This window comes from Budorcas taxicolor, chromosome 23, assembly GCF_023091745.1.
Source record: "Budorcas taxicolor isolate Tak-1 chromosome 23, Takin1.1, whole genome shotgun sequence".
NCBI lineage: Eukaryota > Metazoa > Chordata > Mammalia > Artiodactyla > Bovidae > Budorcas > Budorcas taxicolor.
This window is the reverse complement of record NC_068932.1, coordinates 30,762,672-30,790,369: the sequence shown is the minus strand read 5'-3', so window position 1 is coordinate 30,790,369 and position 27,698 is coordinate 30,762,672. Positions and strand designations below refer to the sequence as shown.

The 27,698-nt window shown below is 35.4% G+C and overlaps 1 protein-coding gene across 1 annotated transcript; it reads right to left on the bottom strand.

Moving 5' to 3' along the window:
* Positions 1-1,542: 1,542 nt before the first annotated feature.
* PDCD4 (programmed cell death 4) lies at positions 1,543-27,698 on the bottom strand. The gene is made up of 12 exons (XM_052660891.1): positions 27,573-27,698; positions 23,092-23,198; positions 16,306-16,608; positions 14,642-14,736; positions 13,502-13,615; positions 11,700-11,921; positions 10,038-10,135; positions 8,922-9,036; positions 6,300-6,407; positions 5,966-6,076; positions 5,012-5,151; positions 1,543-2,235 (listed from the first exon to the last, which is right to left on the bottom strand). Exons 2-12 carry the CDS (start codon positions 23,132-23,134, stop codon positions 2,175-2,177), a joined length of 1,410 nt encoding a protein of 469 aa, XP_052516851.1. The 5' UTR covers positions 23,135-23,198; positions 27,573-27,698; the 3' UTR covers positions 1,543-2,174.

The window sequence follows — 27,698 nt, the reverse complement described above, 5'->3', positions numbered from 1 at the left end:
CAGTTGTGACTCTGGTGGGCTTCTACCCTGCCATCTTGTCCCCCTAAGTATTTTTATGTATGTTTTATTTCCTTTTTTTTAAATTCAACATCTGACACAAGAAGTTGTGTCCCATGGCAAAATATAATTTTAGGTTGAAAATTCAAAACCTTTCTCATGAACTTCCTAGTATTAAATGATGCTTTTATATTTTTATATTAAAGATATGTTACAAGGATAACTATAAGAAGAGATTTTAAATGATAATGTATTAAATTTTTAAACTGCAAATCCAAACTACCAAACAGCTGTATTTATCTCACTCTGATTTTTATTTCTTTTTAAACTTAGGGCAGTTGTATGTAGAAGATATAACCACAATGGTGCTATGTAAACCCAAACTTTTACCATTAAAATCTCTGACTCTGGAAAAACTGGAGAAAATGCAGCAAGCAGCACAGGATACAATTCGCCAACAGGAAATGACAGAAAAGGAACAGAAAATAACTCAGTGAACAACAGCAAGTAACTCACTGAATGATAACTAGCACTTCTACGGAACACCCTACACCTTTCTATTAACAAGGGCTGAAAATAATCTGCATCTATATGCTGAAAACAGTATGTATTAATAAAACAGACAGTATCCCTGTACAAAAACCCGATTACTAAAATTTGGATTGTGAATTTAAACACTGGTTTGTATTGAATATAAGCAATTTTAAAACTTTGAACCCAAATTGTGTTTTATTTTTAACCAAGTGTTTCAAACTACAAATTACTGTTCACCATTCCTATCAGTTTTCTAGATAACATTCTTAGGCAGAGTGAGTAAATGCAACTTCTACAGTCATCCTGTATATGGTTTTAAAAACTGAACTAAGCTTAATTATACTGACTTTAAGGACTTACCTTGCCACCTTTGTCTTCCAGATATCAAAACATAATCAAAACCCTAAAAATGGAAATTAATAAGGACTTGAAAGAGCCCATGAAGTAAAATGAACATAAATTTGGAAGTTTTATTTCTAAAAGACTGTAGCTAGACCTGTAATGTGTATATTCCTAGGGAAACCTGTAAATTCTGAATATAATTCTTGGTTGGTTTGCTGCAGTTGGTAATAGACAATTTAAATCACTGTGGACCTTGAGGCCTTGCTGAGTAATTAGGCTCTGCAAAAGAGGTTAGAAATGTGATCTTCCCTTAGATAACTGTTATCAGTAACAGTTATCATACACTGACTAAATGTGAAACTTTTGAGTCTGAAGAATAATTTTTATAAACACAAGCACTACTAGGTAATAGAACTTAATGATGAAAGGTATATACATTTAGAAGTTTCATTAAGTTCTATCAAAAACAAGGAAGTATGTATTTCCCAAGTATAATATTAAAATTATTTATTTACTACTATACTCTTGTTTTAAAAGTTTGCCAGGAGCAAAGTTTAACTAGGTTCAAATATGCTCTTTAATATGATTTAAAATTTGCTGTGGGAAATAAGATTTTTTAAAGATCTAAAATAAATGCACTCCAAATAAAGAATCAACACTGCTTCACATGTTTTATTTTGTCATACATTCTTCTAGAACTGGGTTCATTTTTCCAGTTTTGTAGAAAAATAGATGTTCCAGCCACCATTTACTTAACGTCTTTAAGACCAAGCAATATGTTCCCTGGAAAGATGAATAAGTCTCACAACTAGCTCATTTTTAAAAAATTCTTTAAAACAAAGAAATAACTTTTTTAACTCCCAAAGCACAGTATTTCAACAGCAGCAGCCAACATGGGGTTTTAGCAGCTTAACTTGACCCCCTAAATAAAGCTTTGTATAAACCAGTGATTTTACTACAAAAACACTGTCCTTGAAAGAAAGGAGTGGCAGTCAGACATCAATGCAAAACTTGGAATGATTAGGTCATAAACATGGCACTTACAAAAGGTAGCTTATGAGAATATCCCACTTAAGAAGTGGTTACTTTTCTGTCCCTCCTTTACACCCTCAAATTTAAAAAAAAAAAAAAAGAGAGAGAGAAAAGAAAGAAAAAGAAAAAAACACTTCCTTTAAAAATTTCAGACATGCCTTGTACCCAAAACAAGTGCTTAAAAAAAAAAAAAAAAACCTGTGCTAACAACTCTTACAATTCAGATATACATATTTTTTATAACATCTAAGACTGCAAGAGTTCTTTATTCAGTAGCTCTCTGGTTTAAGACGACCTCCATCTCCTTCACTTACAAAACGTTTTCTACCCCTGAAATGAAAAGAACAAAAACATGTAAACAATATACAAGTTCTGACTGTAGTCAATTAAAATAATTTAAAACTGCATCTTTTTTTGTCATTAACTTCTGAATAGTTTGTCATTTAAATTTTAAAAAGTCAGCATGCCTAAGTCTTTTGAAAAGACCTTACTGGTTAAATATCCTAGAACATATCAAATGAACTACTTAATTTGAGCATTTTTTAGTTAAACAAAAGCTCAATTATTGAAATAAGTTCACTGTTCAAATGAAGTCATGTAAGGGGAAAAAAAAAACAAATATGGCAAACATTTTGCTGTTTGGAAATTTAATACAAACACGTCAAAATTATTGTGGGTTCGGTTCCAGACTGCCACAATAAAGCGAATCACATGAGTTTTTTGGTATCCCACTGCATATAATATTTATATAATACTGTGGCCTATTTAGTGTGCAGTATCATTATGTCTAAAAACCAATGTACATATAATAATTTAAAAATACTTTATCGAGGAAAAATGCTAGCCATCATCCAAACTTTTAACAAGTCTAATCTTTTTGCAAGTTGAGGGTTAGAAATACTCTGAGAACTACCAAACTGTGACACACAGACATAAAGTGAGCAAATGCTGTTTGGGAAAATGGCACCAACAGACTTGTCAATGCAGGGATGTCACAAAACTTCAGTTTGTTTTAAAAAAAAAAAAAACAGTATCTGCAAAGCACAATAAAATGAGACATGCCTGTATTTATTTCTACTATGTTATTAATATTATTTGAAAGCTAAACACTGAACCAAACAGGAAACACCAACATGATTGGGAATTATGAAAACTAGAGCTATAGAACCTGTCAAAACATCTATGTTTTAAAATGGTTTTTAATTTTTTCTCAGATACAGAAAAGCCATAACCTGAATGTGGAAAAACAGTCAATTTAATTCCTGTATATACCCCATTTTGAACTTTCTGCCATTTCAAACTCAAGATGCCTTCCTCTATAATATGTAACCACACAACTAGCTACATGTAGTAATAACAGCTCAAGAGGAACAGTCACAGCAGCTGAAAGCAATAAGTGCTCAACAGAGCTTGAGCAGAATTGGTCCTTATTTCTTCTCTGACCCTAGACCAATATGCACAGGCATTCAAGGTCACACACAAATGTGCACTTGGCCAAAATAAGCAAAAAAACAGAGGGTAAAAAGTTAAAGTTGTATGGAATTCACAGAAAGTTTAGACATCTCTCCAAATGATCCTTGAAAGTAAAGCCATAATAGAAATCACTAAAGACTTTTGAATAGAGGCTGAAAAACTTAAAGTGAAAGTTCAGTTGCTCAGTTGTGTCCAACTCTCTGCGACCCCATGGACTTGTAGCCCACCAGGCTGCTCTGTCCATGGGATTTTCCAGGCAAGGAATGGGTTGCCATTTTCCTCTCCAGGGGATCTTCCCAACCCACGGATCAAACCCAGGCCTGCATTGCAGGCAGACACTTTACCGTCTGAGCTACCAAAGGACAGTGCCAAAGTGCTGACTCCTTTTCATATTAAGGGGTATTTACGAAACGGGTATGTATTGCAGCTATATTTTCCTGAACATAAAGGCTTCATACTATAATATTAGGAGATCAAGGGTAGAAATGAAGCAGCAAGTAGCAAAAAGCCTTGCCAAAGTTGACAGTTTATACTGACGTACACCACTTTGCACATTAGTACATAAATGATGCCATCACGAAGTAGAAATATACATTTTCAGACATTTTTATCAAAGCCATTAAAATGTATCTCCACCATTATCTTGTCCTTCTCAATGGCTTCTGAACTTTGTAAGCAAAGGACAGCCTTAAGTATTTTTTTGACATTTCTCACAATGCACTTACATAAAAGTATGCAAAGTTTGAAATTTCTTCAAAAAAAAATTACAAAAATTTAAAATATACATAAAGGAGACCCACACACTACGTTTTTTCTTTGTTTTAGTCACTTCATGTCCAACTCTTGCAACCCCATGGACTGTAGCCTCCCAGATTCCTCTGTCCATGGGATATCCCAGGCAAGAATACTGGAGTGGGTAGCCATTCCCTTCTCCAGGGATGTTCCTGACCAAGGATTGAACCTGCGTCTCCTGCATTGCAGGAGATTCTTTACCACTGAGCCACCTGGGAAGCCCAAACAAGAAGTTTAGCTATTACTAAACTTTTATATCTATTACAATATAAACTTAAGCTTTAACAATAACAAAAAATCCATCAACTCCCAAAGAGTGTGATCCTAGTAGCACATATACCTCCAAAGAATCACACACACATACTTTCTAGAAAAGTAAAATGCAATCAGCCCCAATTCTCTATTCTGTGAAGGATCAAAAGGAACCTACATAAAGAATAGGAATAAGCATACACCTTTAAAGCTGGAAAAAGTCTGGATCTATCCTTCTAATGTGTAACCTTAGAAAAGGTACATTACACTATCATAAGCCTCAATTTTTTCATCTTACTGGTAATATCTACTCTGAAATAATATTTAAACTACTCAACAGAGTCTAAGACACACGTTTTGTTCCACAAAATTAGCTACTTTCCAGTGAACTGGGGCTTCATGAGATAGTCCTATACAGATTTACAAGAGAACAAAAGCTTCATGCTTGCTTCTCCATAGATTCAGATGATTTTCCACTCATGAGTAACTAAAGGGAAGATACTATTATTTTTCAGACAGAATGACAGAAAATTAGCTTAACCTTAAGCACCTCAGTCAGTATTTGATGTTGAGAAAGTAAATAAAGTACCTTGAAGGACAAAGATCTCTGAGTTGTTTGGAAATTATTCCAGCCTGAAAACAATCTTCTACAAATCGCTCAAGCACAGAGTATGAATGTGGGACATCCAAATTAATGTCTGGAATTTCATTGTAAATTCTCTCATAACCCTAGAACAATGAAGTTATATACAGAATTGTTAGCCCATATAAAATACATAATGCATATAAGCCATCACTGTTATCAAGCTATATTAAGTCCAAGAGTTCATATTAATTAGACTGAAGTCAGTTCTGAACCTTGAAAAGTACAGAGTTAAGTACATTTGTTACAGAATATTTAAAACTGTTCTCTCAAAAGAGTTTCCAGCAGACAATGGACATTGGATACATTTCTCCATCTGCTGTAATACATTTACTACATTTAAAAAAAATAAAAGGCAAATAAGAACCTTACCAACATTTTAATAACAATGCATACAATAAAATAGGAATAAATCAAGTACTTTTGTTAAAAGTTTGTCTCTCTCTGCTACTGCTGCTAAGTCGCTTCAGTTGCATCCAACTCTTGTGCAACCCCATAGATAGTAGCCCACCAGGCTCCCCCATCCCTGGGATTCTCCAGGCAAGAACACTGCAATGGGTTGCCATTTCCTTCTCCAATGCATGAAAGTGAAAAGTGAAAGTGAAGTCGCTTAGTCGTGTCCGACTCTTAGATATAACCAAATTATCATATCTTAGAACTGTTAAGGAAGAACATACACACACACATTTTTAAAATTTAGATTAAAAAAAAGCTGACATATTTACTACTTCCCAGGAAATGGCTGTAAGAGGTTCAAACATAAACAGTACCATTAAAAAATATAGAAAAAGGCATAACATTACTAAATAAACCAGAAAGTTTCATTGATACTTCAGTCTGTATTCAAGCATACAAAACTTAAGATATCAGCCTAAACATGGTTCAAAATGTTATACTTACTCTTTTCATTTGGTCTAGAGTAATGGTGGAAGATTTCCAAAGAGATTTTAATAAATCCAAAATCATCTTAAGTGTACTTTCTCCAGTTGACTCTAAAACCATTACAATGGCCTAAAAATTGAATAAATGATTGAATTATTGCTCATTTTCATATAAGAAACTGCTCCTAAAATCTATCAGATCTCTTTTCTCTAATATGTAACCATAATCATTAAAAATTACAGAACTCTCCCTTAATACTGTAATTTTTAAAAAATGTGTATTAGAAGCATTAAGTCTCCGTGGTGCAAAAAGGAACACAATAATTCTCTTTAGAATGCCAAAGTAATCTTACTTCATATACAAGCTCATGGTGAAAATGAGGTACTTCCAGTTCCTTAAGGCAATGTTCAGCTTCAGAAATGTCTCCAGAGAGTAAATACTCTTTCAGCAGCATATCAATCTATCAGATTTAAGAATTGAGATGTGTTAGTTCTTGATTTTTGAAAAATTCTGCTTTGCCTGAAGGATTTATTTACCCTCATCTCAATATATTACATAGTAAATAAGTAGGTCACAAGCAGTTGTCTAGTAGTCTTGACATAACAGAATTTTTTCACAACTGAAAAGCAAATCATAAAGGGAATAATGCAGTATTCTGGTGTGCTTTGATAATTACTGAGACTGACGAGTCCTGAGCTGTGATCATGCTTCAATGCTCCCTGTAAAAAAAGAAGTCACTTTAAATACCACTAGAGGGCACTAACTGAAGTCTCAAAATGACTTTGAAGTGCACCAACTTATTTCCACCAGGATGACCTTAAGACTGCAGTGGGAGCCAAAAAATGAGAGATAATAGGGCTTTACTAGACAGAGCAAAGATGCTCTAAATACTGTTCTCTTTCCTCTAAAACTGAAGTTTTGAGGCCCATGATTTAAAACATTCATTAGCAATTCTGCTTCCAGTTCCAGCTAAGGAGGTCAAGTCCTGACTCTGTTTAAAGTCACACAAGAATATCTACGGCTCCAGAAAAAAAGAAAGAGGATAAAGTTTTTCAGCACAAGAACTTCAACTAGGAATGTTCTCCCCTATACACTGCCTGTTAAAATTATCTGCACCTAGCAGACACTCAAATGAGTGTTAGCCGACTGAATAAAATAATCTTATTTACATATCTTCTACTTACAAATTCTACAACATATTTCCATAAAAAATAAAATCTGATCAACAGAATACAGATTGATGAATAATTCCTATTATGCTCTAGGAAAATAATATTTAAAGCATGGAACTTTTAACTTTGTTATAGAAAGTATTTAAATGTTTCCCATTTGGTTCCATGCATTTTTGAGAATGATAAATACACGTATATATTTCTAAAAGTCCTCTCTGTCCAACTCATCCTTCCATATAAAATAAATGAATATCCAAATATTGTCAGCCTCAAACTCATATATTGGTAGTTTTATTTCAGTTTTTATGTTGACTAATTTTTGTTGAGATAATTCACATACCATTAGTTTGGCAGTTTCTCAAAATATTAACTTTGACAAGCATTATCATCTGAGCAATATTGTCTTTCAGTCCATAAACATGGGATATTTTTCTACTTATTTAAACCTTATTTCAATAGTGTTTTATCATTTTTAGTGCAGAAGACTTGCACTTCGTTAAATTTATTCCTTTATATTTAATTTTACGCTATTATAAATGTAATTGTTTAATTTCATTTCAAATCATTCATTCATTTGCTAGCATACACATGATCTACAATTAAATTCTGTATGCAGATCTTATATCCTGCAACCACGGTGAATTCTTTTATAACAGTTTGGTATTTTTGTTTTTTTGAAGATTCACTTGAATTTTCTGTATGCAGATTATGTCATCTGGGAATATAGAAAGTTTTACTTCTGTCACATAAAAAGACTACACTCAAAAATCAGAAGCACATGTACTATATAAATCTTCTAATTTTCTTTAGAATCCTCAAAGAAGAGTAAAACATTTTTGGTTTCTTAATATAGAATATCATCTTGCTGCCAGAAAAAACATCCATAGCGAGTAATCTGGTATTAATGCAAAAATCAATTACTTTTTCTTTTAAAGTATGCATTTGTTGCCGTTCAGTTGCTCAGTCATGTCTGATGCTTTGCGACCCCATGGACTGCAGCACACCAGGCTTTCCTGTCCTTCACCATCTCCCGGAGCTTGCTCAAACCCATGTCCATCGAGTCGGTGATGCCATCCAACCATCTTGTCCTCTCTTGTTCCTTTCTCTTCCTGCCTTCAATCTTTCCCAGCATCAGGGTCTATTTCAATGAGTCAGCTCTTCACATCAGGTGACCAAAGGATTGGAGCTTCAGCTTCAGTCCTTCTAATGAATGTTCAGGACTGATCTCCTTTAGGATGGACTGGTTGGATCTCCTTGCAGTCCAAGGGACTCTCAAGAGTCTTCTCCAACACCACAATTCAAAAGCATCAATTCTTCGGCACTCAGCTTTCTTTATGGTCCAACTCTCACAGGCAGTGAACTTCCTTACAAAAATTCTACCACTCTGATCTACTCTAGTGTTCATAATGCATAACAAAATCTGAGATCATCCAGTTTCAAACTGCGGTTATAAAAATGGGCACTTAGTGAATAACTACAAAATAGAAAATCTTACTTCAACAGTTTGAAAGTTTTTAAATACCAAGACTTTAGGTATTCCACAAAGGTTCCCATATAGCTTTCTTCATGAAGCCACTTTAACTTAACACAATCTTATTTTTAAGTGAGGGAAACAGTAAAAATTTAATAATGATTATATGATCATGGTATAATTTATAGCAAAAGGGCATAAAGCCATATATATAAAGATTATTCAATTTTTCACTTGCAAGACTGAACTTAATTTTTGTCCATAAAAGCTAGAGGGCATGTTTATTTCCCTAAAGAATACATATAAATTAAAGATAATACCCCATAGTTACCTCTTTAACAAGGTGATTAACAGACTGCTGCCCACCTCCAGAGCCCCAAACACTGTCTTTGCGCTTTCCACCTTTAGACATACTCAGGAGCACAGTAGCCTTGTCCAGAGCAGCTCTACAAAAACAGTTAATTTTGACATATGAACACTCTTGAGATTGACCAAATTATGGATAAAGTTCAGGGAACAGGCAGGCCTATATGCACTAAAAGCTTTTGCGTTATAACATAAAAGCAACCCAAAGTTAAGAAGTCTCTTAAACTATTTTTCAAAATAAAAAGCTGGAGAAAAAAGGTTGCTTTTCATAGTAATATTCTCGCACACACTTATTTCCATTTCCTAGTCAACAGAACTCTGTTATTACAAAATAACTGATCTACACTGAGAAGGAACATTTCACCTAAAATGAGCTTTTGTATATATTCATACTTTCCCACCAAGGCAATCATTACACTATGACCTGAAATAGTTCCAGAAAATGAAAACCTAAGACATGGCTAAGTCCAAATCTAAGTTCTAGGAAGTTATGAAAAATTATAGACCATAATTCTCAAATAACACATTTAGCTTATAGTTATGCTAAAGAACAAAAGTGAGAAACATTATTTCCTAAGATTTCCATGGCAAATAAATATAAAATTGAAAATACGGCTCTTTTGTTAATGTCCATCTTATTAGAAGATTAAATAATTACAGAATATTAAAACCTGAAGGGACCTTAAAGAACATTCTAAGTCCCATCCTTTCATTTTATAAATATGGAAACTGAGGCAGAAAGAAAAGTAGCTTGACATATAGGTAGGTAATAATTTAGCTAAAACTCTGCATATACTATATATGCAGAAATATATAATGGAGAACTTCTGCATTATAATACTGTCTTCTTTCTGTTCTATTGTATCAAGAAACTCTCAATTTTAATTACACATATATGACAAATAGATATCCACAATGTCTGATTAATTCAAGTGTCATTTCAACAGAATCCTGCAGAACTTTTCCCCTATTTTGAAAGTTTTTTTTTTTTTAATTTTTTTACATAACTGTATTGGTTTTGCCATACATTGACATGAATCCACCACAGGTGGATTCTAAGTAGAAAAATTAATTTACTTACCTAGCCTGTACACAATCTACAGTTCCTTTGTAACTATCAATATAGGTATTACATAATATTCCATCTCCAACAGCTCTAGCAATAAACTGGCCCACCAACTATAATAAGGAAAAAAAAAGAGCCATATAAAAAATCTAAAACCTTTATAGGACACAATTTCTAAATACATAAATGATGAAGACTGGTTGAACTACACAGTCAATACCTAAGACATGCTGGAATATTCAGAAAATATCATTTAGCACCTACTAGTTATGCTTGGCATACACTCCACACATCTTAACCTTCAATTTAAGTGCCATGAGGCATAAAACATCTGTTTTCCTCACTACTGAATCCCCAACCTTGCACACTGCCTGAAGCATAGCATACATGATCAAAAATATTTGCCAAGTCAATGACTTAACAGTCAAGAGAAACCACTCTTCGGGGGGGAAAAAAAACTTGGACTATGGTCTCTCAAAAACCTGTTTGAGTAAAAGAGTTTATCTGAGGGGGTAAAAGTGTGTAGAAATATTTACCTGAAAGCATGTTCACAGCATTATTTCTTATAACACTGGAAACAACTGAGTGTCTAACAATAATTGTGTTGTTAAACAGTATATATGTAAGATGGGTACACTATATGGACAAATATGTTCACTGCATTTTTATGAGTGTAAGAAAATTCAGGTTTACAAAGTAGCATATACACCATGATTCCATTTTTTTTAAAACAAAAAAGGTAAAAATGTACAAAAATTATACATTGACATACATCCACAAAAAGTAGAATGGAAGATTTAATACCAAAATGCTAACAGTTAACAGTGGCTATTTTTGCTCACCTTTCTTTCTTTTGGCTTTTCCTTATTTTTCAAAATTTCTACAATGACTATTGGGTACAGTTTATTTTTTCAAGTATTGGTACTGGTATAAAAAAAAAGTTCATGTTTGAATCACAGTTCAGTATTAGCATAGACTACTTACTGTTTGTCACAGGAAAGAAAACAGAAACAGCATTTAGGTTAACCTACCTATACTCTATTCCTAAATTAATGTTTAAGTAAAGTGCTCCTACCTTGCTTTAAAACTTTGGTCAGGTAAATAGCAACGATTTCACACGTTTTCAATTTCAAACCAGAAAGTCATATTATAGAGTCAGCATGTATTAAATCTAATAAAAGTAAAAGGCTTTGAGGACAGAATCTAAACAAAAGCACACATAAAGTCATGAATTTTCTAATTATCTCCCTACAAAGCTATAAAAAGGAACAATCTTATTTATGATTATTTTCATAACATTAGTGAAGCAAACTCAATCCTCAATTATAACAATCTACATTTTTAAAAGATCCTAGGTCATGAAACAGCTCAACTACACGTAATAAAGAATATAGAGATAGCAAAAAATATATGACCAAAAAACTACAGAGACCATGGTGGAGAAAGTAGCATATAAAATTACAGGGATGAGAACTACATTGGGGGAGTGGAAAGAGCTAAGGAAAAAGACATTAAAATATTAGAGCACTGTTGTTGTGTGATAGGGAATATGGGCCAGTTTTTCCCTCTTTCGTCTAATAAAATTTCCTAGGAGCAGGTATTAGTTCTATAAATGCAAGCAAAGCAGATGGAGAATGAACAAAAAGAAGAATGAACCCAAAGAAGAATTTTACAAACCTGCGGTGCTCTAGGAGTATCCAGTGCTAATTCAGGTAGGTCTTTCAACAATTTATCAAATGATTTTTCTACATCATTTGTGCTCATTACTGTCCCACAAAGATCGGAAAGAAGTTTAGATGTCATTTCTCTGTGACTGGCTTTTCCCTCCAACGCTAAGGACACTGCCAACACTGGTACTCCACTTTTCATTTCTCCAAGATTTAAATCTCTTAGCATTTCCTACTCAAAAAAAAAAAAAAAAAAGGATGTCATTGCCTATAGTTTAATTTTATTTTGGAAAAAAAATCAAAACTGTATCCATGTATCCTCTCTCCTTGTTTCGAAATAATCAGAGAAGCAGTCACATTTTGGTGAGTAAGTTTTTATTACTTAATTCAAAAAACCAACTCTTTGAGGGAGGTATCATCATCATATTCACCCTATTCAAAGCACAGAAAAATGTTTTTGCTGAAGATTCCCAGAGGAGTGACAAAGTAGGAAGCAGAATATAGGTAGTATGACCAAAGAAGCTACATTGCAACTCAGTTACATACAGTGATGACTAATAACAAGGATACCAGGTACGTTACTCAGAGTAACCAGTTAGTTACTGATACTTACTCTGAGTAACCTAACTGGTGTCCTTGTTAATAGTCTCTCCCCCTCCATCTCATCTTCCTGGGGTGCACTTGAACAACTCATTGACTTTAAACATGATACTCCTTCCTGGAAAACTCCTTCTAGGACTACGTCTTCCTAGAAAACCCACTTCAACCATCTTAGCCTGGCAAACTCCTAGCCATCCTCAGATGGTTCAAGATAATCTATCACCCTCCATCATATGCTTCCATAGCACTCACCTCACAGTACTACTCAGTTAATAAACTGAGTATACTGCTGGTCCCATGCTAGGTAGGTAACAAGATTTCAAGTCCCTACCCTCGTGGGACTTTGGTAAACTTTTCCTCTATAACATTCTAATAATCCATGCATGTATAATTTCCTTTGCTTGACCGAGCTTCAAAAAGGCGGGAATCACCATTATAAATACCTCCACATGGTATCCACTGATCAAATATTTGTTTTATATTCAAATCCTACAAAAATGCAAAGCTATCAAACCTCATATTATGAGACAAATCAAGAAAGCCCAGTCTGAATTAAAAGAATCTAAATTATAAGTCTTCTACAGAGATACAATTTTATTACTTTAAGTCAATAATACTAAACTACTAAACGAGAGCAATTTTATTTTACCTTTCGAGATTTACTTTATGAACAATTCATAACAGCAAATGTCCTCATGCAAATTATGCTTCAAAAACACATTTGTTCTCTTGATTTCTGTATGCATTCTTTTCTAAATCTTTATTTACATTTGTGTTCATTTTTGGACAGAGTACAAGGATAAATTTTATTCTAGTCCTAAGCATTGAAATGAATATCAAAGAAAGTGGAACTGAAGTATTTTTAACTGAGACCCCGAGGAGGTTTTAGAAGGTCCATAAACGCCTTGAAATTGTTAAAATTATATTTTAAATACTATCAATTATGCAAATGTTATAATTACAACAATTATTAAAATACTATGTTATGCCGTTTTTCACAGAAGCAAATGGCCCGTAGTCCTCATCAGATCCCAAACAGGTTAAGAATGGTAAATAAAATTTTATTCCATTTCTTAGTTAAAACTTCACTTATGTATTAAAAAATGCTTAGTCTTTTCCAGTGATCCAAAATCATCCTGGATATGACGTTTTGCTTTTAACAGTGTTTGTTCTCCTATATTAAAAAAGTTACACTTGCAACTTTAAACCTACCGCAACTTCATTAGTATCTCCATGCTCAAAATATTCCTGTATAATTGGTGTCAGAGTCTTTTCAAATGCCATTTCATCCAAAGGCAAAACTACAGTTTCATAAACACAGTTCTCCTGGAAAGGGAAGAGGAAGAGTGTTACAAATTAAAGAACAAAATATTCAGATAAACTGAAATTGTTTCATAATTGTACTCCAACTGCTTAGTAATACCTATTTGGAACAAGAAAAAAAACATGCTACATGCTTTGATCATTTACATAATATAAAAACAGAAATCTATGTCACTGTTCTTTTATAAAATCTGAATATAATAAATCAAAATATAGATCAGAACTACTAACCACAGCAAATATATGACTTGCTCCTGATCCCCCATAGCTTCTGTTTATTTTTTCTCCCAAAAAAACAGTAATACTTCAGTGACCAAAAAACTTTATGATGGCTTTCTATTATATCCAGTATTTTCATTAAAATGTCATTAAAAAAAAAAAAGTGGGAACCAAAGCCTTTATGATTAGTACTACAAAATAAAAGCCTTCATGAGTCCAGAAAATCTCTAAGAAAAAGCACTATTCAACTGAAATTTCAAAACAAATAAGAAGTCCAAAAACCTTCTAACCCTGTCCTCGGCAAAAAAAGTCCTGAAGTGTTTGCCTGCAACATGTGACTGGCTTCATCTAACAACAAACACTTTCAAGTTAATACAATAAAATTAGAATATTTAGCAAACATTTTATAGTACTTGAATCCTACTGGTTTTAAAACATATTTTTTTCATGTTCTCTTAGAAATATTTCCATGTCCAAATATTAAATTCAAAAACCAAGTGAAAATTACATATACATTACTCAGTTAACTTGGTTTTCTAATCCAAAATTAACCTAATAGTCTGAAAGTACTGAATATACATACAATTTAGATATATATACGAATGGATCTAACATGTGTACACACTTATATACACACTCATATACATATTATATAATCATGCAGATAATCACACATATAAATTATATGTATATGAATAATACAAATATAGAATAGATGATTTGACCAATATATGAGTATGCTACAAACATGAGGTCAAAAGAGTCTACAAGTCATTTAAATACATATCACAAAAAGTATCACCCTCATACCTGGTCATCATCATAGTTGGGATCTCTCACATCTACCTCCTCCACATCATATACCTGTCCAGGGGTGCCCCAGACACCTTTGCCTCCAGCACCACCTGAAAAAGTTTAGAATTGAGAAAGGAAACAGCATAATGTCCACAGTTCATAAATTTTAATTGAAATCTGAAATAGTTCTAGACGTTCAGGTGTTAATTAAGGAGCAGTTAAAAAACTGTATTTTAATTTTTATGCCAGTTTTTTTTTTTTTTTTGCCAGTTGAGAATTATACGGTAAACTTTTTATTCAGATCACTGCTTTTCCAGTAATGATTAGATATATTTATAACCTAGTTCCAAAAAACCAAGTTGAAACAGCTCACAAAGTTAAAACTAAAAAGTCAGATGCTTTAAAATAAAAGTAAAAAACAAACAAACAGAAAAATAGCTGTAACGGTAACCTCAAGGCAGCTGATAACAACTGGGCTCTAAATTCTGACATTTCTTGGGAACAACAAAAAGAAATACACTGATTCAGTTAAGAGATAACATAGAAAACTCAACAACAGAGAAATTATTCAACAAAGAAGTATGGTGACCACCATCAAATGTTTTAAAGTCAAATTCTCTTTAGATATTCATGTGCGTGTGCTCAGTTGTGTCCGACTGCAACCCTCTAAGCCCACCAGTAACAAATACTTCACAGCCAGAAATATATTACAAGTAACTGATTTCTATTTAAGCATTAACCGAACTAATCATTTCTATTTTTCTACCAACAAATAGATCAGCAGAAGTTCAACAATTCCAACTTTCAAATTCCAACTTTCATTTGCTTTACTAAATAAATGTATTGAAATGTTTTTGTAAGGCTCAATATGTTGCAATATTTTAAAAGAACTTTATCACCCATGGTGGGGAACATTATTTACACATTGAGTATAATTCTTACCACCAGAGCAAAAACAAATCTGGTAGTTAGGTTTCATTCTGATCCAGCCAATGGTTGCAGAGTCATTCAACAACAACTTTTGACAAGGTACAAAAACTTTACAAGAATCCTAGGCCATAATTTGATGCTTCCACCATTTAGATGCAAGTGAAATCTCCAAACTGCATCAAAATTCTACCACAGACAGAAGCTAACAAGACCCCTCAAGTCAACAATCATCTAAGTACCTACCCTTGGAGTCACTACTCCAGGCCCTGGAGATACAGCAGTAAAACAATATCAGTACCCAAAATAAACAGAACTAAAAAGAACTTAGAAACAGAGCTACAAAATTATTAAAATTCTGACCCTGATATTACGAGTCAAATTGTATTTATCATGTATTCTTAACAAGACATAATTAATTAGACTCATTAGATAATAGGTATGATGAATTTCTGACCCTACTTCAAGCAGAATTAGAGAATACATGCACAAGTCATAACTGTGAAAATGATTTTGCTGGAAATATGAGACAAAATTCTGCTTAAGACAGCTAAACCTACACAAACAAGCAAAAAGGCTCAATTTAAAGAGTAGGGTGATCCTTGAATTATTACTATGTAAACATACATACAAACCATAAAGCCTTACATTATCATTGCTTAAATTCCTCTCATTCTTAGAACAATAAATTGCAGTACAAGAATCAGAAAGCATCTCTTCCTTTTATTTCTTTGTGTAAGATATATACCAACCTTTCTTTGGTAATCCTCGTCCTTTCCCAGATCTAGATCGCCTATCCAGCAACCTTCCCTTTGGACTGGTTGGTGCAGTTACTCCACATCTAAGGCCTTCACTTCCATTATCACTGACGGAATCACCTCTGCCGGAGTCCCGGGATGAGTTTTTCCGCAGCCGCCTTTTTGCCCTGGCATTAATCCTAGCTTCATTAATGGAAGATGCCGAAATCCAATTTCCATTTATCTCATTCTTTATTTCCTCAGTCCCAGCATTTTCTTCATCACCAGAAAAGAGAGAGTCACTTAAATTATCTGGATCTTAAAAACAAAACGAAGGAAAAAAAGAAATCTAAGTAAGCATTTTAACTATTGCTATACCAGCTATAGTCATAAGTTAGATTAGGTTGAATCATATGAAATTATCATTTTTATATGTAGCAGTCACATATTAGCAATTTCATAGGCTCAATCTAATAAATGACAATTAACCAACAGTTAGAACCAGACATGGAAAATGGACTGGCTCAAAATTGGAGGAGTACATCAAGGGTGTATATTGTTACCCTACTTATTTAACATTATGCGAAATGCCAGGCACGAGCTGGAATCAAGACTGCCGGGAGAAATATCAATAACCTCAGATATGCAGATGATGCCACCCTTATGGCAAAAAGCAAGAGGAACTAAAGAGCTGGCTTAAAACTCAACATTCAAAAAAACTAATTTCATGGCATCCAGTCTCATCACTTCATGGCAAATACATGGGAAACAATGGAAACAGTGACAGACTTTATTTTCTTGGACTCTAAAATCACTGTGGACACCGACTACAGCCATAAAATTAAAAGATACTTGCTCCTTCGAAGAAAAGCTTCTTGACAAACCAAGGCAGTGTACTAAAAAGCAGAGACATTGCTGACAAAGGTCCGTCTAGTCAAAGCTATGGCTTTTCCAGTGGTCATGTATGGATGTGAGAGTTGGACCATAAGGAAAGCTGAGTGCTGAAGAACTGATGCTTTTGAACTGTGGTGTTGGAGAAGACTCTTGAGAGCCCTTGGACAACAAGCAGGTCAAACCAGTCAATCCTAAAGGAGATCAGTCCTAAATATTCTTGGAAGGACTAGATGCTGAAGCTGAAGCTCCAATACTCTAGCCACCTGATGAGAAGAGCCTACTCACTGGAAAAGACCCTGATGCTGGGGAAGACTGAAGGCAGGAGGAGAAGGGGACAACAGAGGACGAGATGGTTAGATGGCATCACTGACTTGATGGACATGAGTTTGAGTGAACTCCGGGAGTTGGTGATGGAAAGGGAAGCCTGGCGGGCTGCAGTCCATGGGGGCTGCAGAGTTGGACACAACTGACTGACTGAGCTGAACTGAACTGAAACAGGATTATTCTTCACAGTATCATGGAAAGTAAACGAAGGCACTGAATGTTAATGAACAATGTTTACAGAAAGTGTGTTATCTCCTGTGTTTATATCATAAAACTTGTGTTAATATAAACACAAACATAAAACCTTTGAAACTTTTATGAGCTAAGACAGTCAAGCAGCTGGAGATAGAAAAGACTAAGGCTCTTGAGAGAAGGGAGATAAACTTTTACAGAATGCCTATTATTTTACCAAGCTCTAGGCTGGGCATTTTGTCATTTACCCACAAGTTTGAGAGCTATTTATTGCATCATTTATACAGACAAGGAAACTAAGGATAAGAGTATTTAAATAACTTGCTAAACATCTCATAATTATGGCCACTTAGAAAACGCTACTAATGCAAAAAGGTTGAAAGGCATTTTGCAAATAAGTGATCATTTGTGATTATTGAGCCAAACTGCTGATTCATCACTGCTTTCAAAGCCATTATCTCAAAGTTCTAATTCATTTCTCTAAATCTGACTCACATTTACTTAGCACTCTCTGAATATCGTCTAGCCTATATAAAATTTGCACATTATCCCCTGGAAGACAGCAATGCATTCACAGTTCCCAATCGTCTTCTGTTTAAAATGTCATCGTCTCTGCTTTGTCCAGTTACCAAAGTCCTTTAGGACGTACAGCTCAAGTCGTACTTCCTCCGTGAAAACTTTTCTAACAATTTTAGGCACAGTAACACTCACATATTGCTCATTTACCACCTCACAAAATCATTTTATTTCTTTTTATATACCAGTCATGCTTTTCCAAATAAGTCATAAGGCTCAAAAGAGGAACCATGTCTATACTATATATTTTTGTAACTGTAGCACCTAGCAGAGTATCCTTCATGCTCTCTAATGTCAATGGGGATCAAATGACATGGAAACAATTGGCTTTACTCTGAAAACTTTTCAAGGCTCAGAAAGTTAGTGAATTAGTTACCCCTGGGCCTGAGTTTTGCTCATTATGGCTAACTCAACTCAGAGCCGAATCCCTTTTCAAAGGTCTTGCTAGGTTGCTTCAGTCATGTCCAACTCTTTGTGACCCTAGGGACTGTAGCCTGCCAGACTCCTCTGTCCATGGGATTCTCCAGCCAAGAATACTGGAGTGGGTTACCACAGGAGATCTTCCCAAGCCAAGGATTGAACCTGTGTCTCATATGTCTCCTGCATTGTCTCCTGTATTGACAGGCAGGTTCTTTACCACTAGTGCCACCTGGAAAGCCTTTCAAATGTCTTCAGTTGCATCCAACTCTTTGCAACCCCATGGAGTGCAGCACACCAGGCCTCCCTGTCCATCACCAACTCCTGAGGCTTGCTCAAATGTCTTAGGAAATTCCCAAGTGTAACTAAGATGTGTCAAATCTATATGCATGGGCTTTCAAATGTTTAAGGTAATATGTAGAAACTAAAGATTTTTTAAATCAACCTATAAAGAGAACCACAGGTGTGTTAAAATCTTTACAATTCTTGAAAAAAAGTATAACAGGCACAAATCCTATGGTAATCACAAAACGAAAACATTAAGAAGCACCAAACTACTTGAGCAGTCTCATAAATAGTCTCCTGCCCTGAATCTTCAAACCATTCTCCAAACTGCATGGAGACTGGTCTTCTCCCACTGATAACCCTTTGAAGGTATTCCTATTGGGTCAAAATCAAGTGTAAACTCATTACCTTGTAATGTTAGGTCCTTTTTGATACTGTCCCAATCACTGGAATAGCTGCTGACCACTCCCACATTCGAATGGTCAAGGTTTAGATTTGATATAATAGGTAGACTTGGCATAATTTGTTTGCAGAGGAATACTGAATATATTATAAAAAATAGAAAGTGTCAAGAGACCAGCTAAGAAAATGTTGCTGTATTCAGTCATGAACTAACTGAAAAGGGCAAGGGTAATAACTGAGATAAATAAAAAGGTTAACACTTTTAAAGACAAAATAAAGGGTTTTCAAACAGAATTTTAAAAATAAACAGTATTTCAAAAGTTTAGACTAGGAAAGGAAGCCAGTGCTAGCAGGGTCACTTTGGGACATCATCATAACCACCAGACCTAAACTACTAAGACTATTAGTAGTAAAAGCAGCAGTAGCCATAGAAGTTGTATACTTCTTTTATCATTACCATCAGTATTGTACCTACTACACAGCAGGTCACAAGTACTTTACCTACATGGTCTATAATTCAAACAAAGTTCTACAATGAAGCTGTTTATCCTCATTTTCCAGAAAGATGTTTCATTGAAAAGTTACATACCTAAAAAGGACTGTGGATAAGATTCAAACTCACATTGAATCTTAAGATGACTGTTAACTCTAGAAAATGTAAAGCTAGAGTGCAGCAAAGTGGTCACAGCTAAAGAAACAGGGAATGAGGGAATACAAAGAAGAAAAAAGAATAAGAGGAAGGAGAAGGAAAGATCAGAGATCAGACAAGCTAGACGGTGTTTCACATAAGAATGGATGACCGAAGCAAACATTAAACATCTATCTCTAACATACTGCTTTAATTATTCAACAATTAAGGTGAGCCACCAAACTCAACCAGAAGATGAAGGCCTCTCTTAGAAGTATAACAATGCATTAAAATGTCCCTCAGAGTACTAAAGTATTCAATTTAATCATATTTCCTACACTTGAGTTTCTTGAACTATTTTAATATCCTTTCAAATATACATTTATGTATCTTGAGCAGTAGATATATCTAGGTATATTTTATATATTAAGTATTATAATTTTAACCCATTTTTATTTTTACATCAATTGCTCTTTTATATTTTGCTATATACTTACCTAAGTTTTGGGGTTCCATAACCAAGAAAAAGAAATGCAAAAAAGCAAAATGGCTGTCTGGGGAGGCCTTACAAATAGCTGTGAAAAGAAGAAAAGCAAAAAGCAAAGGAGAAAAGGAAAGATATACCCATCTGAATGCAGAGTTCCAAAGAATAGCAAGGAGAGATAAGAAAGCCTTCCTCAGCAATCAATGAAAAGAAATAGAGGAAAAGAACAGAATGGGAAAGACTAGAGATCTCTTCAAGAAAATCAGAGATACCAAGGGAACATTTCATGCAAAGATGGGCTCGATAAAGGACAGAAATGTTAGGGACCTAACAGAATCAGAAGATATTAAGAAGAGGTGGCAAGAATACACAGAAGAACTGTACAAAAAAGAGCTTCACCACCCAGATAATCACAATGGTGTGATCACTCACCTAGAGCCAGACATCCTGGAATGTGAAGTCAAGTGGGCCTTAGGAAGTATCACTACAAACAAAGCTAGTGGAGGTGATGGAATTCCAGTTGAGCTGTTTCAAATCCTAAAAGATGACGCTGTAAAAGTGCTACACTCAATATGCCAGCAAATTTGGAAAACTCAGCAGTGGCCACAGGACAGGAAAAGGTCGTTTTCATTCCAGTCCCAAAACAAGGCAATGCCAAAGAATGCTCAAACTACCGCACAACTGTACTCATCTCACACACCAGTAAAGTAATGCTCAAAATTCTCCAAGCCAGGCTTCAGCAACACGTGAACCGTGAACTTCCAGATGTTCAAGCTGGTTTTAGAAATGGGGTCACAAAGAGTCAGACACAACTGAACGACTGAACTGAACCACTATTGATCTGACTTTAAGAAAACCCAAGTTTAAAAGATAAAAAAAACCTTGAGTACAGAATGTGGTGACTTCAAAGTCATTTTCTACTGTATACTAAATTCTTCTTTCTGAATTCTCTAACATCTCAATAACCAACCCAGCATACATTACACCACAGTACCAGACAATCACACTTTCAATTACTAGTCCACTGAATTATGTTATTGTATTTAACAATATAAGCACATTTTCATTTGTGATACACATAATACACGCTATGGGCATGTGCTATGACACACATGCACAGTATCTCACTTAATCCCAGTAATAAACCTTTAAAGCGGGTTATTTATAATTTCAGCTTTACATTTGAATAAACTGAAGGTCAAAGCACATAACCTACTTCCCCAAAGTAACATAGCTGGTAAAAGTAGAAGCTGGAATTAATACACTAGTCTAACATAGACTGTTACAGGTTAAATTGACTGCAATAGCCTGTCTAAGGCTCATCCAAGTAGTGAAGTATTTAAGAAGTACAGAGCAGAGACACCAAGAACAAGGTTAGAAATAGAACTTGTTACAATTAGAAAACAGTATAAAACTTAGAGCTGTGCTATCTAATAAATAATGCAAGTCAAAGATCTAATTTTAAAATTCCTAATATCCCTATTAAAAACTAAAAAGGAATAATTGAAATTTATTTTAATATATTTTATTTAACATAATAGATCCATTTTATCATTTCAGCATGTAACCAATAGAAAAAGTTTTACGCCTACAATACATCTGAATTCAGATATGTCAGTTTAAGAGCTGAGTAGTCATATGTGGCTACTGGCTATCATACTAGACAGTACAGAGAAGAAACAATTATCCATCTGTGAAACATATTCTTAAATTTTATCACTACCATTCCCGCCTCAATGAAGCAGGGACATAAGACCCATTTATAATCCTAAAAAACAAGTATTTATAGAGCCATTGTATATGGCGGCACCAAAATAATCATTAATTATTGTAGTAATTTTTTTCAACAATAATTTTCTAGCACACTTAAAATGGCAAAGAAGCTTCAACTTCAAAGTGTGAATTCAGATCACTATATAACTGGACAGAACAGTGAATCAAAATCATTGAAAAATGAAGCTATAATATCAAAAAATGAAATATGCTAAACATTCAATTCCATGGAGATTTTTTCAGTATTAATCATAAAGCAAAGAATTACCTAAAATGTACCAACATGAAAAGTTCTTGCTACTGAGAATATTTCATAATCCTAATGAGCTCTCTAAAAAGATTATCCTGAAACATATATACACATTTTAAGTGATCTAAAGTTATTTAGATCTAAAGTTATTTAGGACATCTATTCTACAAAATCATTTTTACAATAATGTACTACTGAAGCATCACAAAAAATTGGGGAAAATGCAGTTAATTTATAATAAATTACTAGTTAGGAAAGATAGCGATGATACCAATAATAGTTTATATTATAGAAACCACTAACTAGCACATATGAAAATAGTAATGATCAGGTTCACTATTCTTCTCCCATCTACACCATAGAGTTTATTATAAATACTGGAGAATAAATGTATAAAATGTGAAAGGACACACAGAAAAATACATATGATGAATTTCATAAAAATAAGAATCACTAACTTGATTTTTAAAATAATATAATAAGATGACTTTAGCATCTAAAGTAAAGATGTTTTCATAAAATTTGGAATGGCCTAAAACTTGCTCACAATAGTCAAGATTCAAGATAATTACTTACCTGTAGGGTTTACATTCAGTATCTGCTCATTTTCTACATCCATTGTTCCTTAATTTCACTTGCACTGATTAAATTACCAAATGAAACTCTTCCTTTGGGACGGATTTCTTTAAAAAGAAAAAAAAAAAGAAAAACTTCAACATCTTCCAAACTCACATAATTAAGGTCCATTTAATTTACTTACTCCGACTGTTTAAAAAAAAAAAAATCACCACATAATTCCATTTTTTTTAAGAGTTCACTTTACTTCCCCTAATTAACATTTGGTTTCAATCTTCTTGATAAGTTTACCTGTGTCCAAAAAAATTAAAAAGTCCATATTTCTGGATGTGGCAAAGCATCCTTGTAACTTGGAATTAAAAGATATATTTGCTAAACATGCTTATTTCAAGTTAAAGTAGATACACATTCCAAATTTTTTTAAAATACCAGGCCTCATAATTAATCTGCTACATCTAGATACTGAATAGTTTGTTGCCAATTAACTATAAGGACTAATACTTTAATATGCAAGTAACACAGTTTTGGTTTAAAAAAAAAGACAGGATTATCTTATTTTTCACACTAAAACATATCTGAAAGCAGATAAATCTGCCATTTCATCACTGAGGCACCTATAATTACTGCTACAAAGAAATTTTTTAAATTATTATTTTCTATGAGAGCATTATTTTTATACTCTGAAAAACTCATTCCTTTTAAAAATCTTACCTATTTCAGAAAAAAGTACAGTTACATTAGCACCTCAATATTTTAGATCTTGATTTCAAAATGGTTTGAATATTACTAATGCTGGAAGGTCCTAGTTGATGACATCAGTTACCTTTTATTTAGACAATTAATTTAGTAATAAAAATCCAGTTTGAAAAAAGACTATCAAAATACATTCTCATGAAAATTATCACCAGAAGGTATAACCAAATACAATTTTATAATCTCTCTGGAAATATTTTTTAAATAGTAATTTAGAGTACTTAAGTATCTGTTTAGAAGTAACATAAGTTAGATATGTCATTCAGGTCATTTATAATCATTTCACCAGCAGTGTGCCCTTTTTTAAAGATCTGTGTATTAGTCACTCAGCTGTGTTCAACTCTTTATGACCCCATAGATTGGGGCCCACCAGGCTCCTCTGTCCATGGGATTTTCCAGGCAAGGATACCAGAGTGGGTTGCCATTTCCTTCTCCAGGGGAGCTTCCTGACCCACGGATCAAACCAGGTCTCCCGCATTGCAGGCAGACTCTTTACCATCTGGGTTACTAGGGGAAGTCTAGTGACTTTTTAAAGATATAAAATGCACAAATTAAAGAGAATGACTAATAAACTAATTACAAAAAAGCATTTCATTTTCATGTAACATAACCTACTGTTAGTTGTCATTTTAGAAAAATGATATGCCTCCTGCCACTCAAAGGAAAAACTGACTTTTACATTTCTTAACATACACCATTTTAACATCTTGTAAGTTGTACAGCCCTTTCCTTCAGAAAAGGGTATTATTCTGTGAAACAAAAATGCATACCTTATGCTAAAATTTTAAGTTTCTTAATGCGGCATAATCCTTAGGCTACTGAGATGCTACTGAGATGTTTCAGAAGTTAAGAAAATGGTGAAATCACTCTCATTCTATTCAGAAGAAACAGAAATATGGATTGTATATAAATATCTTTCAGTATCATAACTCCTACCAACTTCAGATTTAGGGGGAAAAATGAACCTTAGAAATATGTACATAAAGATAAATGAACAAAAAGAGTTCGTAAACCTAAACATTGGTGTCCTCCATGGCTGAAAATGCCAAATCTATTTCATTTTAGTAAAGGATCACATGTTTTAGAAAGAGAAAATGTTACATGATATGAGTGTGAGATTTTTTAACTAGAGTTAATTTTAAAAATCTTCTTCAATCTTGATACCAACATAATCTTCAAGAGGACACTTTCCGCAGAACTTAGCTAATAAAGTATAACTGATGTTTAAAAAGCCTCTTATAATTCAAAAACAATTTTACATGCGTTATTTCATGTACCACTCAGAAGAATCTTGAGGTAGGAACTCCACAGTCAAACAACTAAACAGAATCAGAGAAAGTGCTCATTGGAAGAATCAGGATTAGAACCCTGACCTTCTAAATCCAGTTCTGTGTGCACAAGCTCAATACAAGATTTTAATAACCCACAGAAGATTCTTCTTTAGAGTTACCAGAGAGAAGCTTATTAGAACAGACTTCTGCCATCATATCAAAATTTTAAATACTGCTTTTCTAACACTAAAAATAGTATCTAAATTATTACACAAAAGACACTCAGTTGGACAAAGAACATTATCAGGTAATGACTGTAGTTTATCAAATTTGTTTTTATTAAATAACTGTAACAACAACAAAAAGCCCTGTCTCGGTCTTCTGGCAATGATTAACACATTCAAGAACTCAGGGACACTTGATAACAACACAGATGTTTTAGAAGAATTTACAGAAAGATAAAGATAAGTCCCATGTTACTACTGTCTTCAAAGTAATGAGCTTCCAGTAACTTAACAATCCGTAAGATTTTTGCCACAAACTTAAGAAAAATGTAAAGAAAAAAAAAAATCTAAACTCCACATTCTTCACACAAAACTAGAAAATTTTCAATAAAGCTGTAAGTTAGACAAAATTAAAGGCTGAAATTAAAGTTTTCATTTATCCATTGTGTTTCACAGAAGCATACAAGCAGAAGCATCAATTTCCAAGACATTCCCAAAAAGATCCTCACTTTCCCATCCTACTTCCCCTAAAAAAATCTATTTCCTGAAATATACCTCATAAACCACTTCGACTTTTTTTTGAAGTTTAGGCCATATGTTAACTAGAAAAGTACTTGTATTCACTTCAGGTCTACAATAACTGCTAATTAGCCACTTAAAATCAGCTAAAAGCACTCAACCACAATGATGCAAAAATGAGGGAAAACAGCAAAATGTCATTTATTTTTACACCCTTAGCTACTTACACTCTTAACTACTTTTCCTTTCTCATTACTACAACAGAAAAACCAACCAAAATAAAATTCAAAGACGCCTGCTACGATATTAAGGAGTTTAATAAATCTATAAAAAAGGGAAGTTAAGAGCATATGGTGGTGGCAGTTTAGTCGCTAAATTGTGTCCAACTCTTGCAACCCCATGAACTGTAGACTTCCAGGCTCCTCTGTCCATAGGATTTTCCAGGCAAGAATACTGGAGTGGGTTGCCATTTCCTTCTCCAAGGGATCTTCCGGAGCCAGGAATCGAACCAGCATCTCCTGCACTGGCAAGCGGATTCTTCACCACTGAGCCGCCAGGAAAGCTCAAAGGTATAAATACCAATAAGTAAATTTACAACATATCTGTAATGATCCTTTAAAAAGTGAGTGGTGAGTTCCTAACAAGCCTTACGTTAGCAAGAATGCCAAAAGTCTAATTTAACAGGGAAAATGCAGGGAGAAACAGGCGGTGACATTTCCCGCCCCCCCCGCCCCCCCCCCCCCCGAGGAAGGTGCATTTTTAGTCATTTTACTTCTCTGTCAGTATCTCACAACTGCTAGCTATGCAGTCAGTTCTCACTAGGGCCAGGGGAGACAGGCGATTTTGACTTCCGAAGGCAGTTCCGAAGCTCTTGTAAAGCAAACAAACCAAAAAAGCCTCCCCGCATACACCGCAGCATCAAATAGACAAATGCAGCAGACACAGCACACGTTACACAGAAAGGGGGCTCCCTCCCTGCCTTTGTTTTCCCCGGGAGATTTCATTTAAACTAAACAAGCGACTCTATACCCAACCTGAGGCGCGCCGAAGTTCTCGCAGGGCCGGGGCGGCGGGCACGTGGCCGCCTCCCAGCAGCCCCTCCCGCTGTGGCCCGGCCCGCTTCTCGCCGCGCAGGCCCGGGCTCCTGCAGCCCCCAGGCCAGGCCGACCCCCGCGTGGTGCTGGACGCGGGCGGGCGGCCGGGCCCGGGCTCCGGTGGGCCGGGTCGGGGAACGCCGGGCCGCATCTTCAGCGCGGGCCCCCAAGGAGGCCAGGAGGGCGGGGAGGGCGCATACCTTCCTCACAGGATTTCAGTCGGGCCAGAAGCCCGCCTCCCGACGCCCATCCCCAGAGGAAAATGAAAAGTCGGCCTTCTGGTGGGCGAGGAGCCCCTCGACGGCGAGAGCCCCGCGCGCCCCGCTAAGCCTGGAGGGGGTCCAAGAGGGGGCGGGCCCGCGCCGCCACGCTCCGAGCCGAGGCCGGAGGAGGGCAGCGGGGCCGGTTCTCCGCAGCCCAGGGCGTTGGGGCGGACGCGGCTCGGCCAGCCGAGCTCCGAGGAGGCGGCGGACGCCGGCCCCGCCGGCCCGACCCGGCCTCGGCCGCCGCCTCCACGACCCCCCGCCCCCCTCCCCCAACGAGCGGCTGCCTCTGAAGATAGGGGCTGTGGGAGAGGGCACAGTCCTCCCGAGCGCGCTGGCCGGGCCGCCGCTACTGACCCCTCAGGCCGCCGCCGTCGCCGCCGCTGTTGCTCGCCGGTCCCTGGTCAGCCGGCCCCGACCCCGCACCTCAGCGTCTGTCGCTGCCTCCGAGCGTCTCTGGCCCCTCTCGCTCTGTTTGTTTTT

Bases quoted from the DNA above. Each gene is read 5' to 3' on its own strand.
- PDCD4 (XM_052660891.1), bottom strand. From the start codon at position 23,134: ATGGATGTAGAAAATGAGCAGATACTGAATGTAAACCCTACAG. The intron at 14,737-16,305 runs GTTGGTATATAT...AAACTTTTTCAG, and splicing joins ACGAGGATTACCAAAGAAAG to GTGGTGCTGGAGGCAAAGGT. The intron at 10,136-11,699 runs GTTTGTAAAATT...TCCTTATTATAG, and splicing joins ATACTCCTAGAGCACCGCAG to TTGGTGGGCCAGTTTATTGC.